Source organism: Odocoileus virginianus, chromosome 31, assembly GCF_023699985.2.
Source record: "Odocoileus virginianus isolate 20LAN1187 ecotype Illinois chromosome 31, Ovbor_1.2, whole genome shotgun sequence".
NCBI lineage: Eukaryota > Metazoa > Chordata > Mammalia > Artiodactyla > Cervidae > Odocoileus > Odocoileus virginianus.
In genome coordinates this window covers 964,975-991,053 of record NC_069704.1, presented here as the reverse complement: position 1 = coordinate 991,053, position 26,079 = coordinate 964,975, and the positions used below count along the sequence as shown (strand labels likewise).

At 52.4% G+C, this 26,079-nt stretch overlaps 1 protein-coding gene across 20 annotated transcripts in view; it reads left to right on the top strand.

The window, feature by feature from the left end:
* The window catches only part of MYT1L (myelin transcription factor 1 like), a 400,361-nt gene that overhangs the window by 269,336 nt on the left and 104,946 nt on the right, over nucleotides 1-26,079 (top strand). For all 20 annotated transcript variants that reach the window (XM_070459146.1, XM_070459143.1, XM_070459144.1 and 17 more), the window contains one exon: nucleotides 21,287-21,633. In XM_070459146.1, the coding sequence (XP_070315247.1) occupies nucleotides 21,287-21,633 (347 nt within the window). The remainder of the gene's footprint in view (nucleotides 1-21,286; nucleotides 21,634-26,079) is intronic.

Below are 26,079 nucleotides of genomic sequence, written 5' to 3'. Positions count from 1 at the left end.
GAGCAGTTTTACCAGAAACTCCAGGCACATCAGGGGGTTGGGTGTAGTATCCCACGTGGTGCCGAGTCGCCGAGCAGGCGGGGTGACAGAGAGGAAGAGCAGTGGCAGAGCCCCCGCGTCCGACGCAGGCACCGCACCCGTTCCTCCCCGGCCCCTCCTGGACCTGAGGCCCATCTCTGGATCCCTGCACGCTGACCGCAGGGGTCCCAGCTCTGTCGACATTTTCATGCCCTGATGCATGTGGTCATGCCCTGGTGCATGCCCTGATGCATGCCCTGATGCATGTGGTCATGCCCTGATGCATGCCCTGATGCATGTGGTCATGCCCCGGTGCATGCCCTGATGCATGTGGTCATGCCCTGGTGCATGCCCTGATGCATGTGGTCATGCCCTGATGCATGCCCTGATGCATGTGGTCATGCCCTGATGCCCTGATGCCCTGATGCCCTGGTGGCTCAGACAGTAGAGAATCTGCCTGCAATGCGGGAGACCAGGTTCGATCCCTGGGTCGGGAAGATCCCTGGGAGAAGGAAACGGCAACCCACTCCAGTATTCTTGCCTAGAGAATCCCATGGACAGAAGAGCCTGGCGGGCTCCAGGGGGTTGTAAAGTCAGACACAACTGACTGACTAACACTTTCACATGCACATGATCAGGACAAAACCACCAGCCTTTATCTTCCAAAACATTGTTAGTGTCCAGACACACAGCTCCGACTCTTCTAGGCTCTATATTATTAGCATGTAATTATGACAAAATCATTATGGAATCTGCAATCAAGGCCAGAAGTAATTCTCTTTTATGAACCAAAATGCAGTCTCAGTCTCTGTCCATAGCAAATCCCATCTCTTCCTTTCCACTCACATCTTACATCTCTTCCACACCTGACTCTGCACACTCCATGGCCCTGAGCACACACTGCTTTTCTAAAATGGTATTTATGTGAGAGATGCTGAAGCTAGCATCTCAAACGTGGGGGCCAATGCCAGAGCTGACTTTGCAGGTGCAAAACTAACCCTCTGTCATCTAAGTAAGTTCCCAGAGCCTGGTTCTTAGACACCCAGATTGAGGGAGAGGTGCATCCTGGATCCCTCCTCTCCTCCTGGGACCACCGCCTTCTGCCTGTGCAGGCAGACAGGTGAGCTGTAAGTGTATAAACCAGCCGTGGGTGAAGAGAGAGCCTTTCCGGGCCTACAGCCTGGGTGGCAGGAAGAAAATGAACAGCATGGAGGAAGAGCCCCTGACCCTGGAGCTGAGGAAGTCACGGGCTCTGGGACGGTTGGCTGGAAGACTGGAGTAGGTGAGGGGTTCGGGGCCCAGAGCCAGCCCAAGACGGGGCCCTGAACCAGCAAGGACACAGCGAGTGCAGGTGGAGCTGCCTGGTGCGAGGCCCCGGGTGAGCGAACGCCGCGGGGGACCGGCGTGTCTGCATGTCCTGGGTGTGCGTGTGCTCACTTGCATCCCACTCTTTTGCAACCCCATGGACTGGAGCCCGCCAGGCTCCCCTGTTCATGGGATGCTCCAGGCAAGAGTGTTGAAGCGGGTTGCCATTTCCTACTCCAGGGGATCGAACCCACGTCTCTTGTGTCTCCTGCATTGGCAGGCAGATTCTTTATCAGTAGCACCATCTGAGAAGCCTGAAGACAGGTATCTTATGGATGGAGACATGGGGTCAAGAGGCCCCAGTTCAGTCTATCTGTAAATGTTTTAGTTTGGTTCAAGTACCTGAAAAAGAGATTGTTTAATAATCCAGAGAATTACATGACCTGTTACTAGGATAGCCAAAATGTGGGACGTGAAAACTTTCCTGCCAAAATTTACTCTTGAAAATTTGACTGAGATTGAGCACTCTAATGCCTTATAATCACAATTTTCTGCCCCCAAGTTGATATAAAATATTGTTTGTGTTAAAGATACAGTGGAAATTGATGTTACAAAGGCATAAATAAATAGATACTAAATTTACTGTCAAAGTCAGGGCTAGTTTGTTGTTCTGCTGCTGCTCCTGTGAGTGTTTGTTAGTCCCTTAGCCGGGCCTGACTCTCTGCAACCCCGTGGACTGGAGCCCAGCGGGCTCCTCTGTCCTTGGAATTCTCCAGGCGAGAAGACTGGAGTGGGTTGCCATGTCCTTCTCCAGGCGATCTTCCTGACCCAGAGATTGAATCCGAGTCTCCTGCTTTGCAGGCAGATTCTTTACCATCTGAGGCACCAGAGAAGCCTTATTGTTCTAAAGTCTTTATAAAATTTCCTAGTAAAAATTAGAGATGGGAGTAATATTTATTAGTATCTATTACAGATTGGGACTTCCCTGGTGATCCGGTGGTTACGAGGTCATCTTCCAGTGCAGGGCTGAGGGTTCAGTCCCTCATTGGGTAACCAAGATCCCATGTGCCACTCAACCAAAAAACCAGGACATAAAACAGAAGCAATATTTTAATAAATTCAATAAAGACTTTTAAAATGGTCCACATCAAATAGAAATCTGAAAAAATCTATCACAGATTAATAAATATTAAGCAATGTAGAGGAATTTGAAATTTTAGCCTTCCTTTTAGCAGTTAGATACATACTGGACGATTGAAATTGACTGGCTTTACTTCTTTCTGAACAGTGATTTTTGTATAAGTCTTCAACGAAGGAGAGTGTGTGTGTGTGAAGGGGGGAGTCCCTAATGTGGATTTACTCTTCACATCATCTGGTTTGTGATCCCTCTGAATTTACTTCTGACATTTAATGGATTTTATTCACATTTGCCCTTCACAGATATTTTGTTGAGGTTATTGTTTGTGGAGCACAGGGTTCTGGTGAGATAGTTGACCTGAAATCTAGCTGTAGAGTCTTCCAAAAGCCAGTTGATGGCCTTGGTATTATATTTAAATCCTTCCCAATTTAGAAAATTCAGAATCAAATCAATTTATCCTGAAACTTTAAAATTAAAAGCTCCAAACGGTAGATTTCTTTCCTATTAGAAAATTATTGGATGCTCTCTGGCTTGCGGTGCGTGTTCCTCCTTCAGATTTTTTCCATCTCATATACCTTTGCACCCACCCAGTGTGACTGCCATGGCGGCAGCCGCGGGTGAATAATTGCCTGTCTTCACGGGAGCTTGTTCTGGAGCTGGAGCTGAGGGCTCCTTCCTGATGCACGCACGCCTCATTTGGAGGCTGCCGGCAGCCTGGGGCTGTATTATTCATGCCTTGACAGAGAGCTCTCACTAAAAGCCTTGGAACGGAGCCAGGCACCGGGAGAGACAGAGGAGCATGGCAACGTGCAACTGAGAGGAGCCTGGATAATCAAAAAAGAAAGACAGAGACAAGGAAGAGAGGAAAATGGGGCCTATACCTCTGGTTTACTGGTTTCACATGGATAGAATTTGCATTTGCATCAAAATTTTAAAAAAAAACTAAAAATAATTGCATTTTTTTCTAACCACGCTTGAAAGTTTAACACAATTTTCCACATTTAATTGCAAAGCTGATTTTAATTAGTAGGGCCCTGCATGTGAAAAATGAAGATCCACTTGGGTGCATGGCAACACTGCAGTGTCTGTTTATGCTCTAATTAATGTATGACTGCCGTGCGGCAGGGCGCACGCCAGGGCGTGGGTGAAGAATTCTGTGCACGCAGCCACCCAGCCAGGAGCTAGGGCGTCCACAGCCTCTTCATGCTTTATAAGGCATCACTGGGCATCACCCATCCCTGAACTTTACAACATGCTGTCCTTCCTACTGTCACTAATATTATAAATCAGAAGCTGGGGCGCACCTATTTTACCATTCATTTGATAGCTTGCATGCATGGTTGCAGAGAAGCAAAAACCTGGAGTTCCAGGCACTGGTCTGTATGAAGTGAAGATTCAGAGCAAGTGGGTTTCCCAGACCCGCCGTTGCGCGACGCCTTATTATGAATTGTCTGTGTGCAAACACAAACTTCAGGACTGTGATGGCAGTTCACCTTTATTGTCACAGTAATCCTCTGCTAAAAAAAAAAAAAAGCTTCCTGGCCGTTATCCCAAGAAAACAATATGTGCGCTGCTCATCTCCGGCAGGCCCGCCCAAGTGGACACCTCGCTGGCCCTGCCTCACTTGTTACATATTTCAGAAGACAGTGTGGCTGATTCGGTGTGTTTAAAACTGTAAATAAAACAGGTAATGCTTTTCAGGGCAGATGCTTGACATTGGATAAAATTAAATATACTTTTAAAATAATTCTGCATTCAAGGAGAAGGAATGTAGGTATTTTTAGGCAAGGCCTTAAAGAATCTCTCATATTTGCAATCTGTATTGGTTAAGACGAAACAAAGGAATTGTCTTCTTGGCCTGATTTCTTGACTGATGATTGCAAAGGTATAACTGAGGCTTTGGAGCCGCTCAGCACATACGGCAGACATGGGTGTGTGGTGGGGCTCTGGCCAGGGATGATGGCTCTCTCCACCGTCTGCGCTGGGCTGTAGTGGGTACCCGGCTGCCACGTTTCAGAGCTGGTGTGTGGACAGGATCTTAGCTGAGGCTGGGGCTGGGGGCTGCGGACCCTGCAGTGGGATCATGAGCCAGGAGCCCCGCGTGCCTGCCGACGGCTGGGTCCGCGGCCCCGGGCTGGTCCCCAGAAACTATCTAGTTTGTTTTTAACTTTACCAAGTTGTGGATAGGGTGTGATAAGCATCTTTGCAGATAGTTTTGTGGCTGCTGGCCCCTTTCTCGGGGTAGACTGTCACAAGCAGGAGCGGAGCTTGAAGGCCGTGAGGACGGGACGGTTTCAGGAGTTCGTTTCCGGCAAGACAGGGCCTGTCTGTGTTTCCAGGAGTGGGGAGGAGGTGTCCTTATTGCCTTCAGCAAATAATATGAGACAATTGTTTTTAAAGCACTTCCTTCTTATTCAGAAATAATTTTTTTGGTAAAAGGATAAGTTTTTAGAAGATTGGTAATTTTTTAAACAATGCTATTGCTAGAAAATCCCTGGAAAAGGCATGTTTTGAAAGGTAAGCCATGCTTTCCTCCTCTTAGGTGAGCGCCCTCTTGTGAGCCAGACTCCAGCGTCCTCCCACCCCTGCCCCCGCCACTGAGCCCCGGCTGAGACCCTCCAGAGATCAGTGAGGAACAGGTTCCGGGCGATGCTCGGGGCCAGGCGGAAGGTGACAGGCTCTGTCCTCTGTCCCGGCCACCTGCCCCCCACCTCCTCGCGTTCCAAGCCTCACCAGACCCACAGCCAAGGGTGTCGGGCGGTCTGAGCCCCTGAGGGGGACGCTGTGCCTGAACATTGTAGACACACGTCTTTAGATTTCAAATGAAATGCAGGCCCGCAAGAACAGCAGGGGTGGGCATCAGGGCCAGCACCTTCACTGCCCAGGGCTCCTCTGGCCCAGGTGGGGCTCCAAGTGCATCAGAGTCTCTCTGGCCCCCCAGTCACAGGCGTCAGGAGCCCCACCTGACTGCGTGGTTGCCGGCAGCCGGAAGCAGCGAGCAGACACTTCTGCGGCCACACAGAGGCCCTGGGGCCCCCGAGGGCTGCACCTGACACGGCCCTGCCCTTGGTGACCTTCCCTAAGCACACAAAAGGCAAACGGGTGCTTACCAGCCACTGCCTAACACCGAGGTGTGGGCGTGTAGAAGATGCCCCAGGCCAGGAACGAGCGAGCAGTTGCTCGGGCTGGATTTCAACCTGGTGTGGAGCCACCCTGTTGCTTGTTTCAGAAACGACAACTTGGTTGAGGAATTGCTCAGAGGTGGGTGTGCAGGCATCACGTCTGAGGCCAGGTAGAGTGCGACACGCCAAGCCGCATCAGAGATGCTGTCTGTCTAAATACTGAGTGTTCACAGGCACACAGTCATCGAGCAGAAGGGCTACTTCGGGACCGAGGGGCACCCGCCCTTTGACGGAAAGCGTGTGGCTCATGACAGCGATCCACACGTGTGTCCAGACATGCAGGGTGCAGGGGGTCCATGTGCCCAGAGAGGCAGGAGGAGGGGTCCTAGGAGAACCCTAGACACACGGACACTCACGGGAGCCCATACCGCGGGGGCCCCAAAGCGCTGAGTGGGGGACAGGGCCCGAGACAAGTGTCTCCCTTCCTTCCCGCCACTTACCAAGGCCACAGGCACAAGACTACGTGAGGACCCTTCTCCAGCAAACAAGCCGGGGCCCCTCAGCCACGCCCCTTGCAGCCTGGAGACTGCGGCTGCAAGCGCCGAACTGCCGCAAGCTCCCAACGTGCCCGAGGTCGAACGCCTCTGTTTATGGTGTCTCTTTCCGATTTCTGAAGGCGTGATGAGCCCGTGGTGCAGCTGGGATTCCTACAGAGCAGAAGGCGGGGGACGAGCCCCTCTGGGCGGACACAGGGCCATGCCCTCGAGGCAGGCAGAGTCGGCTGGCGGACCCGGGTCCCGCAGCCCAGCCCTGAGTGCAAACCGAGGGAAGCCCAGCCACTCTGCATGGCTTGTCTTCAGGGCCGACTCCACCCGCCGCAGGAGCAGGACCCTCAGCAGGGGCATAGCCTGCAGCACCTGGTGGGATTCCTCGTCATCCCTGCGTCCCTTCAGGGAAACCAAACCCCCGTGGGCCGTGGGCCTTCAGGAGGTGCCCTCCTGGAGGTGGCATGCCTGCCGAGCTGGGCCTGAGCCCGAACTCGGGGGGCCCACACCCAGCAAGGCCGGGGCCCGTGTCACCGTCTGGCTCCTGAGACCAAGCCGGGGAGGCTGGGGCTGGGGCCAGCTGCCTCTTCTCTCTCCGGACCAGCCTTCGGGTCGGTGTCCTTGGCCCCAGGGCAAGGAGGGGGCGCGGGGTGGCCGGGGCAGGTGGTCACCCCCGAAGGGGCTGCCGTCAGCTCCAGGCCACGCCGCAGGGCGTGAAGGGACCTGTCCTGAAAGGACCTGTCTCTGGCCTTTTGCTTCCCGTCTGTGGTTGCTGCTTTTCCACAGGATGGCCACGTGACGCCTTTGAGCCGTCATCCTTCCAACGCTGAGAAGCTGACACCCTCAAAGGGGTCCATGCTCTCTATACCAGTCCTCATTCATTTCTTTCCAGTATCTGATGGCTTTTAATTGATGAGAATCACCTATTTAAAAAAAAAAAATATGAGGAACCAGATGACAATAGGCACCATGAAAGGAAACAGCACAGAATCCTAGAGTGAGGAGCCTTAGCAATAAGGCTGACACCCCCAAAGACCCCTCCCCACAGAAGCCTTCCACGGACGGGGGCACCCCAGGGAACAGAGGCCACGTGACTCTCAGGTTCCAGAAAATGCCCTTGGAGACCCTGGGGGATGGACTGGCCTCTTGCCCCTGCAGACGAGGAGCTGAGACCCCCCCAAGTTCACACAGTTAGCAGGAGGCTCCACGTCCAGCTCTTCTGGTCCAGACCTGCGTGGAGGACTCCTGCATCTGCAGGACTAAGACGTGTCTTCCCGCTCGATGCCGGGGAGGTGGGCACTTGCTGAGAAAACTGAGAGAAGAGAAGGAAAGTCCTCGTCCGCCTGGTGTCAGTGAGCACGGAGACAGACACACGGGCAGTGTCTCTGCGCCCGTCGGCAGCTGAGGGGTCTGACTCCCAATCAGGGGGGTGCCCCAGGCCCGGTCGGGCTCAGCTGCGCCCCCTCCCAGGCCCCCTGTGGACCTTCCGCAGGATGTGAACAGGGCAGCTGTTACCCGCGAGCAGGGCAGGCCCTTCCATGGGCCGTCAGACCAGCTCACGGGCCTGCAGGGCGCGAGGTGCTGGAGGCGGGTTAGAGCCTTCTCGCCAGGACAGGTGAGCCGCGTCCTCCTTGACCCCAAAGGAGGTGGTGGGGGCCACACTGAAGGATCCACGTGCTGGGCCACGCAGCCTCTGAGCAACCGCAGAAGCCAGCGCCCTCGTCTGGAGTCAGCGTCAGGGTCTGGCGGAGGAGCAGGCCGCACACACATGCACGCACGCGTGCACACTCAGGCCTCCCAGAGAAAGGGGGCAGCGTGACTGCTCTGGCCTGTGGGACCCCTGCCCATACCACCCGCGTCTGCCACGTCCTTTCTGACGAGAGGGTCACAGCCTCTGTCAGAGCCGGGCTCGGCATGTCCCCGAGGGCACCCCCGTCACCCGAGTTCAGAACGAGGGTTGGGAGCTGGGAACAGTGGGGACCCGGTCCTTGCGGTGGAACCCTGTGCCCAGGGCCAGCCCGGCAGGGGCGCTGGGCCCCGGTCACATCTGCATGCGGGGCGCGTCTGAAAGCTGGGCGGCAGACACAGTCAGGGAACCTGTTCTCACAGCAGGACCTCACATTTCTAATGGTATTTCTAATGGCTCTTAGAAACGTAAACGACTGCAGTAAAAATAGCTGGGACCAGGTGAACTGTCATCCAAACCATGGGTGGGAAGCCCTACGGGCAGGATTTGGTTGTAAGCGGTGTGTGTGGGGTGTGGCTGTTATTCACTCAGTCACGTCCGACTCTTAGCAACCCCGTGGACTGTAGCCCACCGGGCTCCTCTGTCCTTGGGGGTCTCCAGGCAAGAATACTAGAGTGGGCTTCCGTGCCCTTCTCCAGTTGATCTTCCCTACCCAGAGATCGAACCCAGGTCTCCTGCATTGCAGGCAGATTCTCTACCATCTGAGCCACAGGGAAGGCCCTGTGAGTTGATACTTCCAACAGCAAAAAAGTGCAGACTCAACAGCTTGTAACTACCCATTGCCAAAAAAGATTAAAAGCAAGGCCGTTTCATGGAGAAAACATACTGAATCCTCTTGATGATGACCAGATTTTAAGGCTCATTATTTGTAGCCTGATGCCCATTAAACTACAGTCTAGGCCTGTAGCACCCTGAGCGCGGGTAAGCTCATCTGATCACAGACCACAGGACAGCTCGGAACATCTATGTGGGGCAGGAGCTTACATGTCTCTTGCAGTAAATGATTAGAAAATGCATATTTAAGATGCGTCGTAATTTCTGTAGGAGACAGATTTTGCCTGGAGTGAGTTTATGCATGTGTGTGTCCTGCATGTTTGTCCATATGCTATGTGCTTGTATAGCTCGTTTTATTCCTATCAGGTGTTTACATATGATCCCAAGAGTGGTCATGTTTATCTGAGCTAGGAAGGTTTATGTGCGTGCCCTCCATCCCAAGCTGAACATGTAAACAGCTCCATCCTTCAGCTACCAGAATTTTCAATATTCCGTAATTGAAAACTTTCTTACCAGCCCTAGAAAGACAACATACTCTGTCCTGAGCATCTGAAGGAGAACTCTAGTATACAATTAAGGGAGAGTAAGAAATCGTTAGCTTTTCATTTGCATATATTTGCTTGTATATATATCCCTGGGGCAAAGACACAACTGGCAAAATCATAAATTCTTATATAACTGATTCTTGGTTCTTCCTATCAGTCTTTCTTGTAAGCGAAGTTCAGCTGATTTACAACGCTCTTTTAATTTCTTCTCTACAGCCAAGTGATTCAGCTGCATGTTCTTTCTTTTTCACATTTCTTTCCACTATAGGTCATTACAAGACACTGAATGCAGCTCCCTGTTCTGTACCGTAGGCGTTTACCTGTTTGTATACAGTGCTCTGTAAATTGTTTCTCCCTCCCCATCACCTCTCCCTTTGGGTAGCCAGAAGTTTGTTTCCTATACCTGTGAATCTTTCTGTTGTGGAAATAAGTTCATTTGTATCTTTTTTTAGATTCCACATATAAGTGATATCATATGACATTTGTCTTTCTCTGCCTGACTTACTTTATTTAGTATAATAATCTCTAGTTGCATCCAACTTGCCAAAATGGCATTATTTCATTCATTCATTTTTATGGCTGAGTAACATTCCATCGTGTGTATGTACCACACCTTCTTTGTCCATTCATTTACAGATGGAATGTTCATTTACAATGGAATATCAAAGACAGAGCCTCCTGGTCTAGACTGACCTGGAAGGACTTTAAGGAGAGAGCAGATTGCGATGGCCTTGAAGGGTCAGGAGAGGAAGTGGAGAAGGACAGGAGGGTGCGGAGGACGGATGGGGGAAGACGGCGGGGCGGGGGGAGGACCAGGAGGGCGGGGCGGGTGCTGTGCGGCGCTCACACCGAGGCTGCTCCAGTTTCGTCCTTTGGGCTTTGGAAGAGCAGAGACAGTCAGGCTAATTCAGGCGAAAAGAACAAGGGGAGGATACTGTGAGAATTTCAAGAATTTTTTAAAATACAAGAAACAGTCTCAGCAGCCAGATAGCCTCATCTGCTGGAACGGGGTTTGGGAAAAAGGGGCGAGTCCCTGGGCGTCTCCAACCCACCCTCTCCCGTGGACCACGGACCCTCCCACTGCTGCCTGCCCTCGGGAAGTGTTCTTTTTGAGTCAAAATAAATTACATAGTGATTATGTTTTATTTGAATCTTTAAACTGCCATTCAAGGCAATAAATATTTAATAACAGGCTACATCATTTTAAATTATATTTAAAAAGTACAGCAAATCTCTGCCTTCCAGAAACAGACTTTTTTAATTCTCTAAAGCAATAGGGTCAAGTAAACATTTTGAAAAATTATTCACTGAATGTCTTACAATTCCTAGAACGTTTGTGTCACATTTAACTTAAAATATATATACTTTTCAAATCAGCCTGGCTCCTGTTTACAATAGTATACAGAGAGTAAAAGAAAAAAATTAAGGAAATATGTCAATATGTAGTCAAAACTGAATTGGTTTTATTAATATATATGTTGTTGGAAAGATATCAGAAAGACATCTGGTATGCTAGCCATTTAATTGAATAATTCAGTTAATTAAATTACTTCTGAGGTATTCTTAAATGCCTTTATATATTCTAAGGACATGTAGGAATAACCCTTTAAAAATTTAGTGGTGAAAAGGAATGTCAGCTGTACATAAGACAGTAAGAGGAAGGAGAAAATAACAAAATGAGGGCCCCTTCCACACAATCAGAAGGGATTTTATATATTTTTTATATTTATAATTTGCTGCCAAAAGCCTGAAATAGGTATTACTGTGCCCATCTTACAAATGGAAAAGTTGAGGCTGGTAGGATTAAATTAGCTACCCAAAGTTGAATAGCTGTGTAATCTTGAGCAAATGACTTAAGCACATGTTCTCAGCAGACTCACTTTTGTGTTGACGCAGCTCTGATGCTGCTCACAAACTCTCTGTGTGCGTGATGGCCTGGGCCCTCGCCGTCTGTGTAGACATGGCCCATGCTTCCAGGCCACATTCAAAACCCAGCTCCCAGTACAATGCCCGTCCTGGCCTGGTCACTCTTCTCCCGCCCTCGTGGCCTCCCAGAGGCCTCTGGGCGCTGTCTGGAGCTGCAGGTTTCTCCACGGCCACCCCTCCAGGAGACTGGGACCCTGGGGACAGCGCAGACCTCCTCAGAGCCCTAGGCACTTGGATGGTTCTCTGGCCTCTGCATTTCCTTCAGCTGCCCCTCCTCCCCTCCCTCTCCTCAGACACTCCTGTTCCCGGAAGTCTGCCTTAGCTCCCTTCTCTCTCCACCCTCCCATGGAAGCCAGCTCTATCCCACTGCACAGTGACCTCACAAACCAAGGATGCCAGGAAGACCTCCCTCCTGAGTCCAGTCCTCCCCCCTGAGTACAGTCCTCCCCCCTGAGTCCAGTCCTCCCTCCTAAGTCCAGTCCTCCCCCCTGAGTCCAGTCCCCCTTCCTAAGTCCAGTCCTCCCTCCTGAGTACAGTCCTCCCCCCTGAGTCCAGTCCTCCCCCCTGAGTCCAGTCCTCCCTCCTGAGTTCAGTCCTCCCCCCTGAGTCCAGTCCTCCCCCCTGAGTACAGTCCTCCCTCCCTGAGTCCAGTCCTCCCTCCTAAGTCCAGTCCTCCCCGCTGAGTCCAGTCCCCCCTCCTAAGTCCAAACCTCCCCCCTGAGTCCCATCCTCCCCCCTGAGTCCAGTCCTCCCCCCTGAGTCCAATCCTCCCCCGAGTCCCATCCTCCCCCCTGAGTCCAGTCCCCCCTCCTGCATCCAGTCCTCCCCCCTGAGTCCAGTCCTCCCTCCTGAGTCCAGTCCTCCCTCCTGCATCCAGTCCTCCCTCCTGAGTCCAGTCCTTCCTCCTGAGTCCAGTCCTCCCTCCTGCATCCAGTCCTCCCTCCTGAGTCCAGTCCTCCCCCCTGAGTCCAGTCCTCCCCCCTGAGTCTAGTCCTCCCTCCTGAGCCCAGTCCTCCCTCCTGCATCCAGTCCTCTCTCCTGAGCGCAGTCCTCCCTCCTGAGCCCAGTCCTCCCCCCTGAGTCCAGTCCTCCCTCCTGAGTTCAGTCCTCCCCCCTGAGTCCAGTCCTCCCTCCTGAGCCCAGTCCTCCCCCCTGAGTCCAGTCCTCCCTCCTGAGTTCAGTCCTCCCTCCTGAGCCCAGTCCTCCCCCCTGAGCGCAGTCCCCCCTCCTGCATCCAGTCCTCCCCCCTGAGTCCAGTCCTCCCTCCTGAGTTCAGTCCTCCCTCCTGAGTCCAGTCCTCCCTCCTGCATCCAGTCCTCCCCCCTGAGTCCAGTCCTCCCTCCTGAGTCCAGTCCTCCCCCCTGAGTCCAGTCCCCCCTCCTAAGTCCAATCCTCCCCCGAGTCCCATCCTCCCCCCTGAGTCCAGTCCGTCCTCCTGCATCCAGTCCTCCCCCCTGAGTCCAGTCCTCCCTCCTGAGCCCAGTCCTCCCTCCTGCATCCAGTCCTCTCTCCTGAGTTCAGTCCTCCCTCCTGAGCCCAGTCCTCCCCCCTGAGTCCCATCCTCCCCCCTGAGTCCAGTCCCCCCTCCTGCATCCAGTCCTCCCCCCTGAGTCCAGTCCTCCCTCCTGAGTCCAGTCCTCCCTCCTGAGTCCAGTCCTCCCCCCTGAGTCCAGTCCTCCCCCCTGAGTCTAGTCCTCCCTCCTGAGCCCAGTCCTCCCCCCTGAGTCCCATCCTCCCTCCTGAGTCCAGTCCTCCCTCCTGCATCCAGTCCTCCCTCCTGCATCCAGTCCTCCCCCCTGAGTCCAGTCCTCCTTCCTGAGTTCAGTCCTCCCTCCTGAGCCCAGTCCTCCCCCCTGAGTCCCATCCTCCCCCCTGAGTCCCATCCTCCCTCCTGAGTCCAGTCCTCCCTCCTGCATCCAGTCCTCCCTCCTGCATCCAGTCCTCCCCCCTGAGTCCAGTCCTCCCTCCTGAGTTCAGTCCTCCCTCCTGAGCCCAGTCCTCCCCCCTGAGTCCCATCCTCCCCCCTGAGTCCAATCCTCCCCCGAGTCCCATCCTCCCCCCTGAGTCCAGTCCCCCCTCCTGCATCCAGTCCTCCCCCCTGAGTCCAGTCCCCTCTCCTAAGTCCAATCCTCCCCCCGAGTCCCATCCTCCCCCCTGCGTCCAGTCCTCCCTCCTGCATCCAGTCCTCCCCCCTGAGTCCAGTCCTCCCTCCTGAGCCCAGTCCTCCCTCCTGAGTCCAGTCCTCCCTCCTGAGCCCAGTCCTCCCTCCTGCATCCAGTCCTCCCTCCTGAGTTCAGTCCTCCCTCCTGAGCCCAGTCCTCCCCCCTGAGTCCCATCCTCCCCCCTGAGTCCCATCCTCCCCCCTGAGTCCAGTCCCCCCTCCTGCATCCAGTCCTCCCCCCTGAGTCCAGTCCTCCCTCCTGAGTCCAGTCCTCCCTCCTGCATCCAGTCCTCCCCCCTGAGTCCCATCCTCCCCCCTGAGTCCAGTCCCCCCTCCTGCATCCAGTCCTCCCCCCTGAGTCCCATCCTCCCCCCTGCGTCCAGTCCTCCCTCCTGCATCCAGTCCTCCCCCCTGAGTCCAGTCCTCCCTCCTGAGTTCAGTCCTCCCTCCTGAGTCCAGTCCTCCCTCCTGCATCCAGTCCTCCCCCCTGAGTCCAGTCCTCCCTCCTGCATCCAGTCCTCCCCCCTGAGTCCAGTCCTCCCTCCTGAGTCCAGTCCTCCCCCCTGAGTCCAGTCCTCCCTCCTGAGCCCAGTCCTCCCTCCTGAGTTCAGTCCTCCCTCCTGAGTCCAGTCCTCCCCCCTGAGTCCAGTCCCCCCTCCTGCATCCAGTCCCCCCTCCTGCATCCAGTCCTCCCCCCTGAGTCCAGTCCTCCCTCCTGAGTCCAGTCCTCCCTCCTGAGTCCAGTCCTCCCTCCTGCATCCAGTCCTCCCCCCTGAGTCCAGTCCTCCCCCCTGAGTCCAGTCCTCCCTCCTGAGTCCAGTCCTCCCCCCTGAGTCCAGTCCTCCCTCCTGAGTCCAGTCCTCCCCCCTGAGTCCAGTCCTCCCTCCTGAGCCCAGTCCTCCCTCCTGAGTCCAGTCCTCCCTCCTGAGTCCAGTCCTCCCCCCTGAGTCCAGTCCTCCCTCCTGAGCCCAGTCCTCCCTCCTGAGTTCAGTCCTCCCTCCTGAGTCCAGCCCCTTCTCCACACCGCAGCCTTAGCAAGGGTTTTCAGTGAACCCACCTCTCTCCTGATCTCATCCCAGTGCCCCCAGGAAAGCACTGACCAGCAGTGATGGGCGCCTCTGTGTCCAGGGCTGTCTCCATGCCGCTCAGAGGCCGCACTGCCCTTTCTCTTTGTCTCTCCTGCCCCCTCCGAAGGGGGCCCTCTGTGAAGCTGTCCGATCCCCGTCCTCTCCAGGAGGGTGGCTCTCTCTGCTCCTGTCCTGAGAGATGAGGGCCCTCTGCTCTGCTCAGAACGTCTCCTGCACAAATGAATCATTCAGCTTATTTATTCAAACCTGTGGGGAGCCCACTTAGTGCGTGAAGACGTCAGAGAAGCGGAAACGTCACCGTGTGAAGGAGGTCTCGCCACACCCCGGTGAGAGAGGCGGGCATGTGTCTGCCTCTTTGGAGACTGGAAAGCCAGGGCATGGAGAACTGGGCCTGGACAGAGGTCAAATACCTTGACTGGGGCTACTCAGCCTTGAGATTTTCAGCATATATCCCTGAGTACCTGTCCCTCATAAACGGAATTAAAAGAGCACCCATCTCCCTGGGTCACTGCAGGGTTTACTGGATCCATATGTGTAAAGATTTTAGGAAACCAGGCATGGAATAAGTGTTCTGTGAGAGCTGCTGGCATTAGCTGACAGTAGAACCCAGCACTCCAGAATCATATTTACACAGGATTTCCATTATTCCAAAATAATTATTCATCCTTGACACTCTGACGCTCTGCAAGCAACACAAGAGAAACACCCGCCATCAGAGAAGGGACCGCCAAGAACGCTCGTGGGCATGGGGCTGACCTTGGCTTTTCTGTGCTCAGGAGCACAGATCAGCTCATCCTAGACCTCGGGTCTCTGCCAGCAGCTGTGATGGGTGGGCTGGGCCTGGGGCACACCCAACCGGTGTGTTCTTCAGTGTCTGAGCCCCTGTCCCCATTTGTATGAAAACTGGAGAAGTGAAAATGTCAAGTGAAATACCCTTAAAAACAACTTGGAAACCAGCCTCGAGAGCACATAGTACGCCACATTTTATAGATGTGTGTTCACGGTGAGGTCTCGTGGCAAGTAACCAGTTGTCTAGAATAACCTTACATGAAAGACTAAGCGTGGTTTAAATCCAGTTAACATCAAAAGGACTGCAAACATACAGCGACTGCAGGACGTACGAGGTGCCCAGACGCACAGAGTAGCCGAGAACGTCAAAGCCTGCGGGCCCCAGGGGCTCAGGCTGCAGCCTCCCGTCCCTGACTTCCAGTGGCTCATGGAGGTTGAAGCACACGCTGTCACAGTCCTCAGTCATCATACCTACTGCCGCTCTGAAGTCTGCACCTTGGGGAAGACACGTAGGATGCATTTGAGGTCACCTTCGGGTGCTGTGTGTGCTGCAGACTGAGGGGGCTGCAGGGGGCATGAGGAGCAGCCCTGGGAACCCTGTAGATGGTGCCCAGGCCTCGGCTCGCCTCTCAGCTCAGAGGTGGGCAGAGCCTGCAGGCCTGACCGCTGCCTCCTGCTGAAGCATCTCAGCTCCCGCGCGGCGCCCTGTCCATCAGAGTGGCCAAGTCTGCTTCTGCTGTGATTATCTGCTTCGTTCCTGTGAACAGCCGGACCGGAAGGCTGAGCTTTCCTGCTGTCAGGTTCTCGGGACACTGAGCTGCCCCCCAAAGCTCAGCCCCCTCCACTCAGCCCTGCTTAGTGCCCAGGGTCCTTCCTACAGGGCTCTCATTCAGCAGACATTTACCCAGAGCCTACTGTGTCCAAGCTGGCATAGCCACAAGCCACCCATGGCTCCTGGACTCTTGAAACATGGTGAGTGCATCTGAGCAGTTCATTTCAAACTCTCCTCCTTTAATTTTCTTCAGTGGCTACGTGTGACTAATGGCTGCTCTATTAGACACTGCAGCTCTAAAAATAGAACAAGCCATTAACCCCCGGCCGTTGGCTCAGTCCTGCATCGGAGAAAGACAATGTGTCAGCCCATAATCATGCTAGGATGTGGTAGGTGCTTTCACTACTACTAAGTGGAGAAAAGCGTGATTTGTTCGTTCGACGACATTCCTCGAGTATCGCTCACACCCGAGGTTCCCTCCGCAGCTGTGGGAAAGGCAGCCGATGCCTGGTGGAGGCTGGTGGCAACGCTGAGAAACAGGAGTGAGGGGCGCGGTGCTGACATGAACGCCAAGCCCTTGGAGGAGCCCGGACCTGCCGTGGGTGGTGAGGGCCAGCCCTGGCACTGGCCACGTTCATGCCTGGGGCTTCCTTTTGGCACCAGATGGCCACTTTTCCCTTAGACTCTCCTGCCTGCTCTGTCCTTCTGGGGCATTCCAGGACCATGGGAGATGTTTTTTAGAAAGGCCCGTATGTGTCGGTGGACGTGAGCCCAGATGAGTCTGGAGGAGGCTGCAGCTGGGAGGCAGACTGGCTTCTCCAGCTCTTGGACCACAGCCGCCACAGGTGGGACAGGAGCAAACACTGCTTCCCGAGCTGGGCATGTCCTGTCCTGCTCCCCCGCACAGCAGACACGGAGTCCAAGTCTGTCCTGCTCCACTCCCCCCAGCAGACACAGGGTCCACGTCTGTCTTGCTCCCCCCCCCCCCAGCAGACACAGGGTCCATGTCTGTCTTGCCCACCCCCCAGCAGACACGGTCCATGTGCAGGCATAGGAGGCTCCACACTCCCCTGTGCGTGTCCCAGGGTTTCCTCCAAGGCTTCACTTGGAAATATTTCAGACCACTGGGTATCGTCGATCAGAAGGCGTCTGCTGATCATGGAGGGGTCTTCATCCCGGCCCATGCAGCCACAGCGTCTGAGTTTCCCTGGTGGCTCAGACAGTAGTCTGCCTGCAATGCAGAGAATGCAGGTTCCATCCCTGGGTTGGGAAGATCCCCTGGAGAAGGAAATGGCAACTCTCTCCAGTGTTCTTGCCTGGAGAATCCCATGGACAGAGGAGTCTGGCAGGCTACAGTCCATGGGGTCACAAAGAGTTGGACACAACTGAGTGACTAACACTTTCACTTAATCCAGGAGTTGTCTGACACAAGTAAAGTGAACTCTGGCCTGGGGGCTTGGTTGTCATGTCTAAAATCAATACCAGGAACTCGCAGTCTGATTTTGTTCATAGGTGGAGCACAATTTTATTTATAGTTTACATTAGTAGCTATAAAAAAAAAACTTGAGCATCAAACCATGTTAAACTGGCAGAAGACACTGGAAGCTTGAGGCCAACTAATTCCAGAAAGTTGGAAAAAATGAATCCAGATGGTTTACAAGGTGTAGGAGAAGGAAATAAAGCCAACCCAGGTAAAAAGAGAAGGCAGTCTCCATTCCCCTGCTCTGAACTTTCCAACCCCATCATCTCAGGTCTGAGTGTCTGGGAGTTTGGGGTAGCAGAGTGGGGAGAACCAGCAAGAAGTCCACTGTCATGCTGGATTCACACCGGTGTGCTGGGTTCATACCTGCGTGCTGGGTTCACACCTGCATGCTGGGTTCCACCTGCATACTAGGCTCACACAAGTGTACTGAGATCACACCATCGTGCTGGGTTCACACCATCATGCTGGGTTCACACCATCGTGCAGGGTTCACACTGACATGCTGGATTCACACCTGCATGCTGGGTTCCACCTGCATACTAGGCTCACACTAGTGCACTGAGATCACACCATCGTGCTGGGTTCACACCATCATTCAGGGTTCACACCATCATGCTGGGTTCACACCATCGTGCAGGGTTCACACCGACATGCTGGGTTCACACCTGCATGCTGGGTTCCACCTGCATACTAGGCTCACACTACTGTACTGAGATCACACCATCGTGCTGGGTTCACACCATCGTGCAGGGTTCACACCATCATGCTGGGTTCACACCATCATGCAGAGTTCACACCGACATGCTGGGTTCACACCTGCATGCTGGGTTCCACCTGCATACTAGGCTCACACTACTGTACTGAGATCACACCATCATGCTGGGTTCACACCATCGTGCAGGGTTCACACCATCGTGCAGAGTTCACACCGACATGCTGGGTTCACACCTGCATGCTGGGTTCCACCTGCATACTAGGCTCACACTACTGTACTGAGATCACACCATCGTGCTGGGTTCACACCATCATGCTGGGTTCACACCATCATGCAGAGTTCACACCAACATGCTGGGTTCACACCTGCATGCTGGGTTCCACCTGCATACTAGGCTCACACTACTGTACTGAGATCACACCATCATGCTGGGTTCACACCATCGTGCAGGGTTCACACCATCGTGCAGAGTTCACACCGACATGCTGGGTTCACACCTGCATGCTGGGTTCACACCATCAGCAGACCTTCCCATTGCCCAGTGCAGGTGGGCCATTCTGAGCAACGTCAAGGTTCGCTGATTTCCCATCATTGCCTGCATCTGAATGGACCTGAGGGTGACAGCAGGTCGGCCGTCTGTTCCAGTGAATGTATGGTGTGCAGGTAGCTTTGATGCAGAGCAGACACACTGCAGGTTGTTGCTGAACCACGAAAGACACCAGGATTCTTGGCCTCCAGAGGAGAAGAATTCAAACCAGGGCCAGAGATGAGGTGTGATCTCTTTGACCTCTTCTGATGTCTATGTGAGAAGCTTTCTCTATCTCTGTTATACTTTAATAAAACTTTTTATTACACAAAACTCTGAGCGACCAAGGCTTGTCTCTGGCCCCGGATTGAATTCTTCTCCTGTGGAGGCCAAGAATCCTGGCGTCTTTCATGGTTCAGCAACAACCTTTCAACACCCAACAACTTGTTGATGGACAGACAATTGAGAGGAGATTTCGGGAGGTAATAGTAGTCCTCATGAGCCACAAGTTCACCAACAGAGCCCAGAAGGACAAGACTACTTATTGCTACACTCACTGACTTATTCAGATAAACACAGAGTGAATACATCAGCAAGTCCACTGAAATCCAGGACAACATCTGGAGGAGATGGGTTGGAATGGAAGTTGGACCTGACCAGTTGTCAGAGGTTGAAACCAGGAGGATATGATCATTCATGCAATGGAATGTTTGTCTGGGATTATCAACACAGCTTCTCCCCAAATCCACATAAATGTTCCCATAAGAAAAATCTCAGATATCTGTGTATTTCCTATCAGAAACACTCTCTAGACCAGTGTGTGTTTCCTTCAGCTTCTCTGATTACAATAAATATTATCCTGGGGTTGATTGTTGTATTTCTAAGAGATGAGAACAGTCAAGAGGCAGAAGGCCCATCACACTAGGTTCACGTGGAGGCTCTGCCGCCTTCTCTTTGCCCATCTCGTCCCTCCAGCCTCGCTGTGTCCTCCTCACTGAGCCTGCATCACCTTCTCAGGTGCACCCGTGGTCGCGTTATGGATTGCAGGAGAGAACTCAGTAACTCCTGCTTGCTGCACTCAACCCCGAGTCCCTGAGCAACCCACAGGCTGGTCTGACCCCAGCCAGCCCTCAGGTCCCCGTGCTCACCCCCAGGCATCTGTGTATGGCCCTCCAGGCCCATCTCTGGGGCCTCTCCCTGGGGACGCCCCAGGCCCCTTGATGCGTCACCCCTCTTCTTGTGACATGGTCCCCTCTCTGCGTTTCAATCACATGTCTGTCACTCTGGGTCTATTCACTCAACAGCTACTTGAAGAGTGCCCCTGCCCCCCGGCTGCTGGGTGCACCGTGGTAAATAGTGACCAGAGATTCTAAAGCAGAATTACCACCAGGGCTGAGTCCTGTTGGACCAAAAGTGACCTGAAAAGTGGATCTTCGCCCTCGACCTCTGAGTCTACAGGCCAGCACAGACGGGGCTGCCAAGATAATGACGCACTGGGTGGGTTTTGACTGAATGATTCCTAGGTCCAGAAATAAGCTGATCGTGGTCTGCAGTGTACAGTGTTCAGCTATTAGTGGGGGTCACACACCTCATTTTAGACACATGGAATAATCACCCACAACAATTTTCCCTGTATGTCTTTTCCCCTCATTCCTTGCAGTACACACACACACACACACACACACACACACACACACACACAGGATTTCCAGGAAGAAAAGGACTACATTTAGCACTTTGGAGAATTGCTCTTTTTCACGGAAAGGTCACGAGCACCTACCCTAAGAGTCTTACCCAAGTTTGGGCAGTGCTGGATGCTAGGTAAGCCGAGTGCTGTCTGCAGTGCCAGGGTGGGGTTGACAACTTCTGTAGACTTTGAAACTTGTTCCCATCAATAGATGTTATGGTCCTCTTCCCAGAGTGGTCGTTCTCTCTACAGATACAGTACTATCTTGAGAATGTTCAAATCCAAATATATCCAGAGCTTTTCCACAACATTTATATTTTCATATTTCACAAAATGTATATTATATGTATTAATGCAGAGTGCAGAACTAATTCTTCTTTCTATATGCATGGGCTCCCGTTGTGGCTCAGCTGATAAAGAATCCGCCTGCAATGTGGGATACCTGGGTTTGATCCCTTGGTTGGCAAGATCCTCTGGAGAAATAGTCTACCCACTCCAGTGTTCTGGCCTGGAGAATGCCATGGACTACAGTCCATGGGGTTGCAAAGACTCGGACACACCTCAGCAACTTTCACTTTCTAAATGCGTATTACACTCGGGTGCACTTGGGTGTATTTGGGGAGGCGGTTAGTAAACTCATGTTGTCGGTTACAGGGTGATGCTCACCGTGCTTCATAATGTCCTCGGGGATGCTGTGAGGGTTCCCAGGTGATCACGGGGACGGTGCTGACGGGGGCTGAGAGAGGAGACCCCCACGCACTGGGTTTCCATGTGTCGCTGCTTCATGCACAGGGGCCGCACATGTGTGACCACCCATGTGCACACACCCTCTCTGCATTTGTGCTGAACCGCAGCCTTTCCAATCACGACTCCCGATGCCCCGACGCTCAGCGACAGTAACTCAGGTCTTCTCTCTCTCTCTCTCTTTCTCTCTCTCTCTAACAGCGTGTATGGTTGTCCCTTGGCTAAAAAAAGAAAAACACAAGACAAACAGCCCCAAGAGCCGGCTCCCAAGCGGAAACCGTTCGCGGTGAAGGCGGACAGCTCGTCGGTGGACGACTGTTACGACAGCGACGGCTCGGAGGACGTGGACGAGAAGGAGGAGGACGAGGACGAGGAGGACGAGTCCGACGAGGACGAGGAGCAGAGGGAGGACGAGGAGGAGGACGAGGACGGGGACCGCGAGGACGAGGAGGAGATGGACGAGGAGGACGAGGACGAGGAGGACCGCGAGGACGAGGACGAGGAGGACGAGGACGACGAGGACGAGGAGGAAGACGATGAGGACGACGGTAATCCTCCGGGGGGCCCGGGGCCCGCGCGCCACGGCCCTGGGCTCAGGCGGCGGGGCAGCGCAGGAGGCACGGCGGGCCGCGCGGCGCTCACCCTCCGTTTAGGGAATTTCTGTCGAGCATCCCTCAGACCTTAGGTGCCCTTTCAGTCAAGTCGTTATTCAGATTGGTCATCCCCAAATTTGCTGAAACGTCTGTGGTGTGCACGTTTGTGTAGCTTAACCGCTTTCATCCAGAAAGTTCAGTCTGCGTTTTCCCAGCAGCTCCCCCCAAGAGGTCCCGCCCTGAGCCACTCCGGGGGCGGTGGGATGGACATGGCCCAGCCCGCCGGCCTCCCTGGGAGCTGGAAGCGCAGTGTGACCCCTGCACACGAGCTGGTGAAGTAGGCTTAGTCCTTCGGCTGCCAGGGCTTTGTGTCAGTGACCATCGGGTAGGGGTCCAGGAGGAACACGACTCTGTGAAGTGATGGATTAACCCATCGTCTGTTTCCGTGTGGGAGAACCATGTTTCTAATCCGGTGAGGTGGACAGGTCAGACGCCCACTGTGTCAGGTGGTGGCATCTTTCAAGCAATAAATTTCAGATGGCTTTGCTTTTGCATCCAGCTTTCTATTAGTGTCAGACTCAGAAAGACCAGAGTTCAAATGCCAGTCCTTTCTCAGAAGTTGTCTCTTTTCTAGAGAGAAGTAGGTTTCTGAAGAGTCTCATTCTAGTCTTTACTGCCTTGGAATTTGCCTCAGAGAAATGGCAAACCACTTTAAAAAGTAACAGGAATCTTTTTTTTTCCCCTTATGCTTCTTCGTTGGGCTCAAATCTCTTCGAGAATCTGAATTCTGAGAAATGCTAATTTTCCAACACAAAGGACAGCAGTTTTCATCAGTGGAGAGAGATTTTTCTTAGATCCTGTAGATGTGAGTAGGTTGTTGCTAATCCATGGTGTGGACATGAATCAACATTCCTCCTTCAGGGGTCAGACGAGTTAGTTCCAGGAAACCTGACTTTTGTGAAATAATCCTTGATTGCTCTCATGAGTTAGGTCCTTATGAAAGGACCTTATGCAAACAATTAGACACATTTACATGGATAATGCAGGCATGCCTACAGGTACCTGTACACACACACACACACTCACCTCATGGATTGGAACGGGGTCTCCCCAGCTTATTTTCCTTGTCTCGTGGTGCAGAGGCAGCCTGGGCATCAGATGAGGGCACCCCACATGCAGACACCGCTCGCTCTGCTGGGCAGACCGCACTGTCATTAGTGAGAAGATGGAACTTCCATGCTGAGATTTAAAAACAGCAGCTCTGGGTAATAAAATAGTGGAATGGGAAAGTTGGAGATCTGACCAGTTTGGAAAATATTTCTGGACTCTGTATTCAATGTGTATTGTTCTGGGTGAAACCATCCATTGTTGAGGCTGATTCATGATTTGCAGCTTAACCGCAGCTTCGTATGAAGATGGTATAAGATGCTGCTCTTCCCTGCTCTTGTTCTGTGTTTCGAAAGCAGTAGATATGAACATCTAAAGTTGCGAAAGTTTGGGTGCCTGATGGATGAAGGTGGGAGAGATGTGCGCATACGGGCGCCTCATCTATCCAAGTGTCTTAATCAGAGTGTAGACTCGGCCCTCCGTTTGCTAGAATTAGACTGACAATTTTAGCTTACTTAGGGCTGCGGTTTAAAGAATCTACTTTAAAAATGCAAAGTAACATATTTTGCAGGAGTGAACAGAGCCTTATTGAAGCAATAGGCTTTAGCTTGTGACTGTATTGGGTTTGTTTAATCAGACTTGAACACTTAGAATTGCTTTAAAAACTGAGAAAGCAAAGCTAGAGAGAGTTTTCTAGGAAACGTCAAGTAAGTGGGTGTAAAAAAGGGTTCATGAAATAGTTGCATGATTATAACATCTGACCACGTGCCATCACCTGGCAGCCAGCAATCAGTGCTCTGCAAACATTGAGTCCATGTCAGAGGCATGTAAGGAAGCTGGTTCCAGAAAGAAAAAGCCCAGCAGAAGGATAAATGATCACCTGCCGGCTCCTGGTGTCAGAATTCATGCTCAGCTCTGGATTCCCCAGCTAAGCCCCTTTTAGAATCATTGATTGCGTGAACTTCAAAGGAATCAACCAGAGCTACCAATGAGAGGTGCAGCCAGGCTGCCCGTGCTGTGGGTCACTGGGCCACCTCTTCTGTTATAAGACAAATATGTCAGTTTGACCAAACATTTTGACAGTAGTGTAATCAGTTACTCCCTCTTGGACAGGCTCTCATCAAATCCTACATCCCGAAGAGTTGTTAGCTCAGAGATGGCCCATGTGACAGGCCCTGCACCAAAGTTAGGTTATGTTAAGCTCTGGGTGTCACAGGCTCACCTGATTTCTAAGTCAAACAAATGCATCCCTCCTAAGAAGAGCCCACTTCCGAGGCCTGGTTCCTGGAGAATGTTCCACAGAGCTTCTCTGTTCTAGAGAGAAGTCTCCACTGCAGGAGCCCGTGAACAGGCGTCCCAAGACCCCATCTACCCACGTGAACACCTGCCAAGTGGACTGAACAGCAAGAGTTTCCTAGCCCAGGGCCAGGAATTTTCAGGAAGGTTGGACCCCAGGAGACCATAGCTGGGCCGATGAATCATGTCTTTCACGTGATCAGACTCCTAGCTGTGTCAACTTAGGACAGTCAGGCTTTGAAAGGCATGTGCCCGCCCGGCTCCTGTTTCTCCGTCCTCCCCGTGTGCATTTTGTTTTACCTGATGGCTGAGTTTGCTGCCGGGATCACCACCAGCCAGTGTGAGTTCTGCCTCCAAGGCCACATCTGTAACGTGAGAAGCTCAGTGTGCTTGCAGGACACCCCTACATAGCGTGCGTTCCTCCCCTCCGTGTATTGGCAGAAACTGGGCATTTCTGAAAAACTGGGAAAAGTGCGTCTGTGTCTGGTGACCGGAGCGCTGGGTCAGCATCTCGAAGTCGCTCTTGTGTGTCCTGGTTGACACTCTTGGTGACCGTTGCATCGCCAGCCGTCAGCGGATTTTCTCCAAAGGGGGCCTGAGCCTCTTTCTGAGCCACCAGCGCGGACAGTGACTGGTGGTTAAGAGAGGAGGAAGCGAGGCAGGCAGGGTGCAGGGCCGGGGGGCCTGGGGGGCGCCCTGGGGCTGCTCAGGAGGCCTGTCCCCGCCAGCCAAGGGCCCCTGCCCGAGGAGACCAGGGCTGCCCGGCAGCTGCAGGGGTGAAGCTGAGCTTCCCTCAGCCTCAGCAGTGGGTATTAAACCTCAGGCCATTTCTACCAAAAGGATGCTGTTTTCTTTCCCCACCTCTATTATAAATTGAAATGTCGAGTTTACTAAGAGGTTTTGTTACAGAGAAAACAAACGTATACAAACCACCAAATTATTACATAGGCATCCACTGATTACAGAAGAACTGTTATAACTTGCAAATGAGGTGTTTATTTTAATTCTGAGACTCCTCCGGCAGTGTAGTCACAGAGGAACCAAAATATCACTAATAATGTACATTCCAGTCAGTGCAGTCGTGTGCGTACAGTGCTTAAGCATCACGGTGATTGTGTGAGACAGGCGGGGTAGAAACTGCTTCCCTGCCAGTGTGCTGATGAGACAGACACTGAGGCTCAGAGAGACTGGATTGTTTTCGGTTAAGAGACAGGTGTGTGCTGACACTGCTGGTGGGTTCTCTTTCTTCAGAACTCACGTTCTTTTTATCACATTTTGCCTGTTTCAACAACAGGAAAGGCTAATTGAGTAATTCATTTCAGATTACATTAGATTCATAACTAATTAACCAAAATTATATTTTGTCCAGTCAACCTATCATAGGCTGGACTTTTGCATGAAGAATTTTATTTTCAAATGCATATGGTGGTTTAAGTCTATAATTATCAGATTAAAGTTCCCTTGTTATCCTAAAGTTAAGAAAATTATTATCCAGGGGTTGTAGATTATAATAGCAGATTTCGTGCATGGTATAGTTAGTACCTTTTCAGAGTCTTGTGATTTGAGACATAGAGATTCAGCGGTTATTTAATGTCTGATAAGTCATGGTCTATTTTCATAGTATAGCCCACTAAAATGAACGTATTTAAAGAACACATCTTTAAATAATAGATACACACATATACATGTGTATAAAATAAGCATGTGCACCTATGTCACCTTTTGAGTATATATGGTATCTGCCTACTGACAAGAAAGGAAATTCCGTGAGGAGGAATAGAGGAATGTGCTGTCCAGATGAGAGAAGACCCTCACATCCACTGTCATCTTTAACACTTAATCATTTCTTAATATATTTTGTTTCTGAAATACATTTGTAAATATATAAAGTCCTTTGTTTGCTTACCCTTTAATTGAATCTTGGGACTGTCTTGACAGTTCAACTTTGAAAACAGTTGATTTGACCAATTGGGTCAAATTAAGTGAAAATTCAAGCAC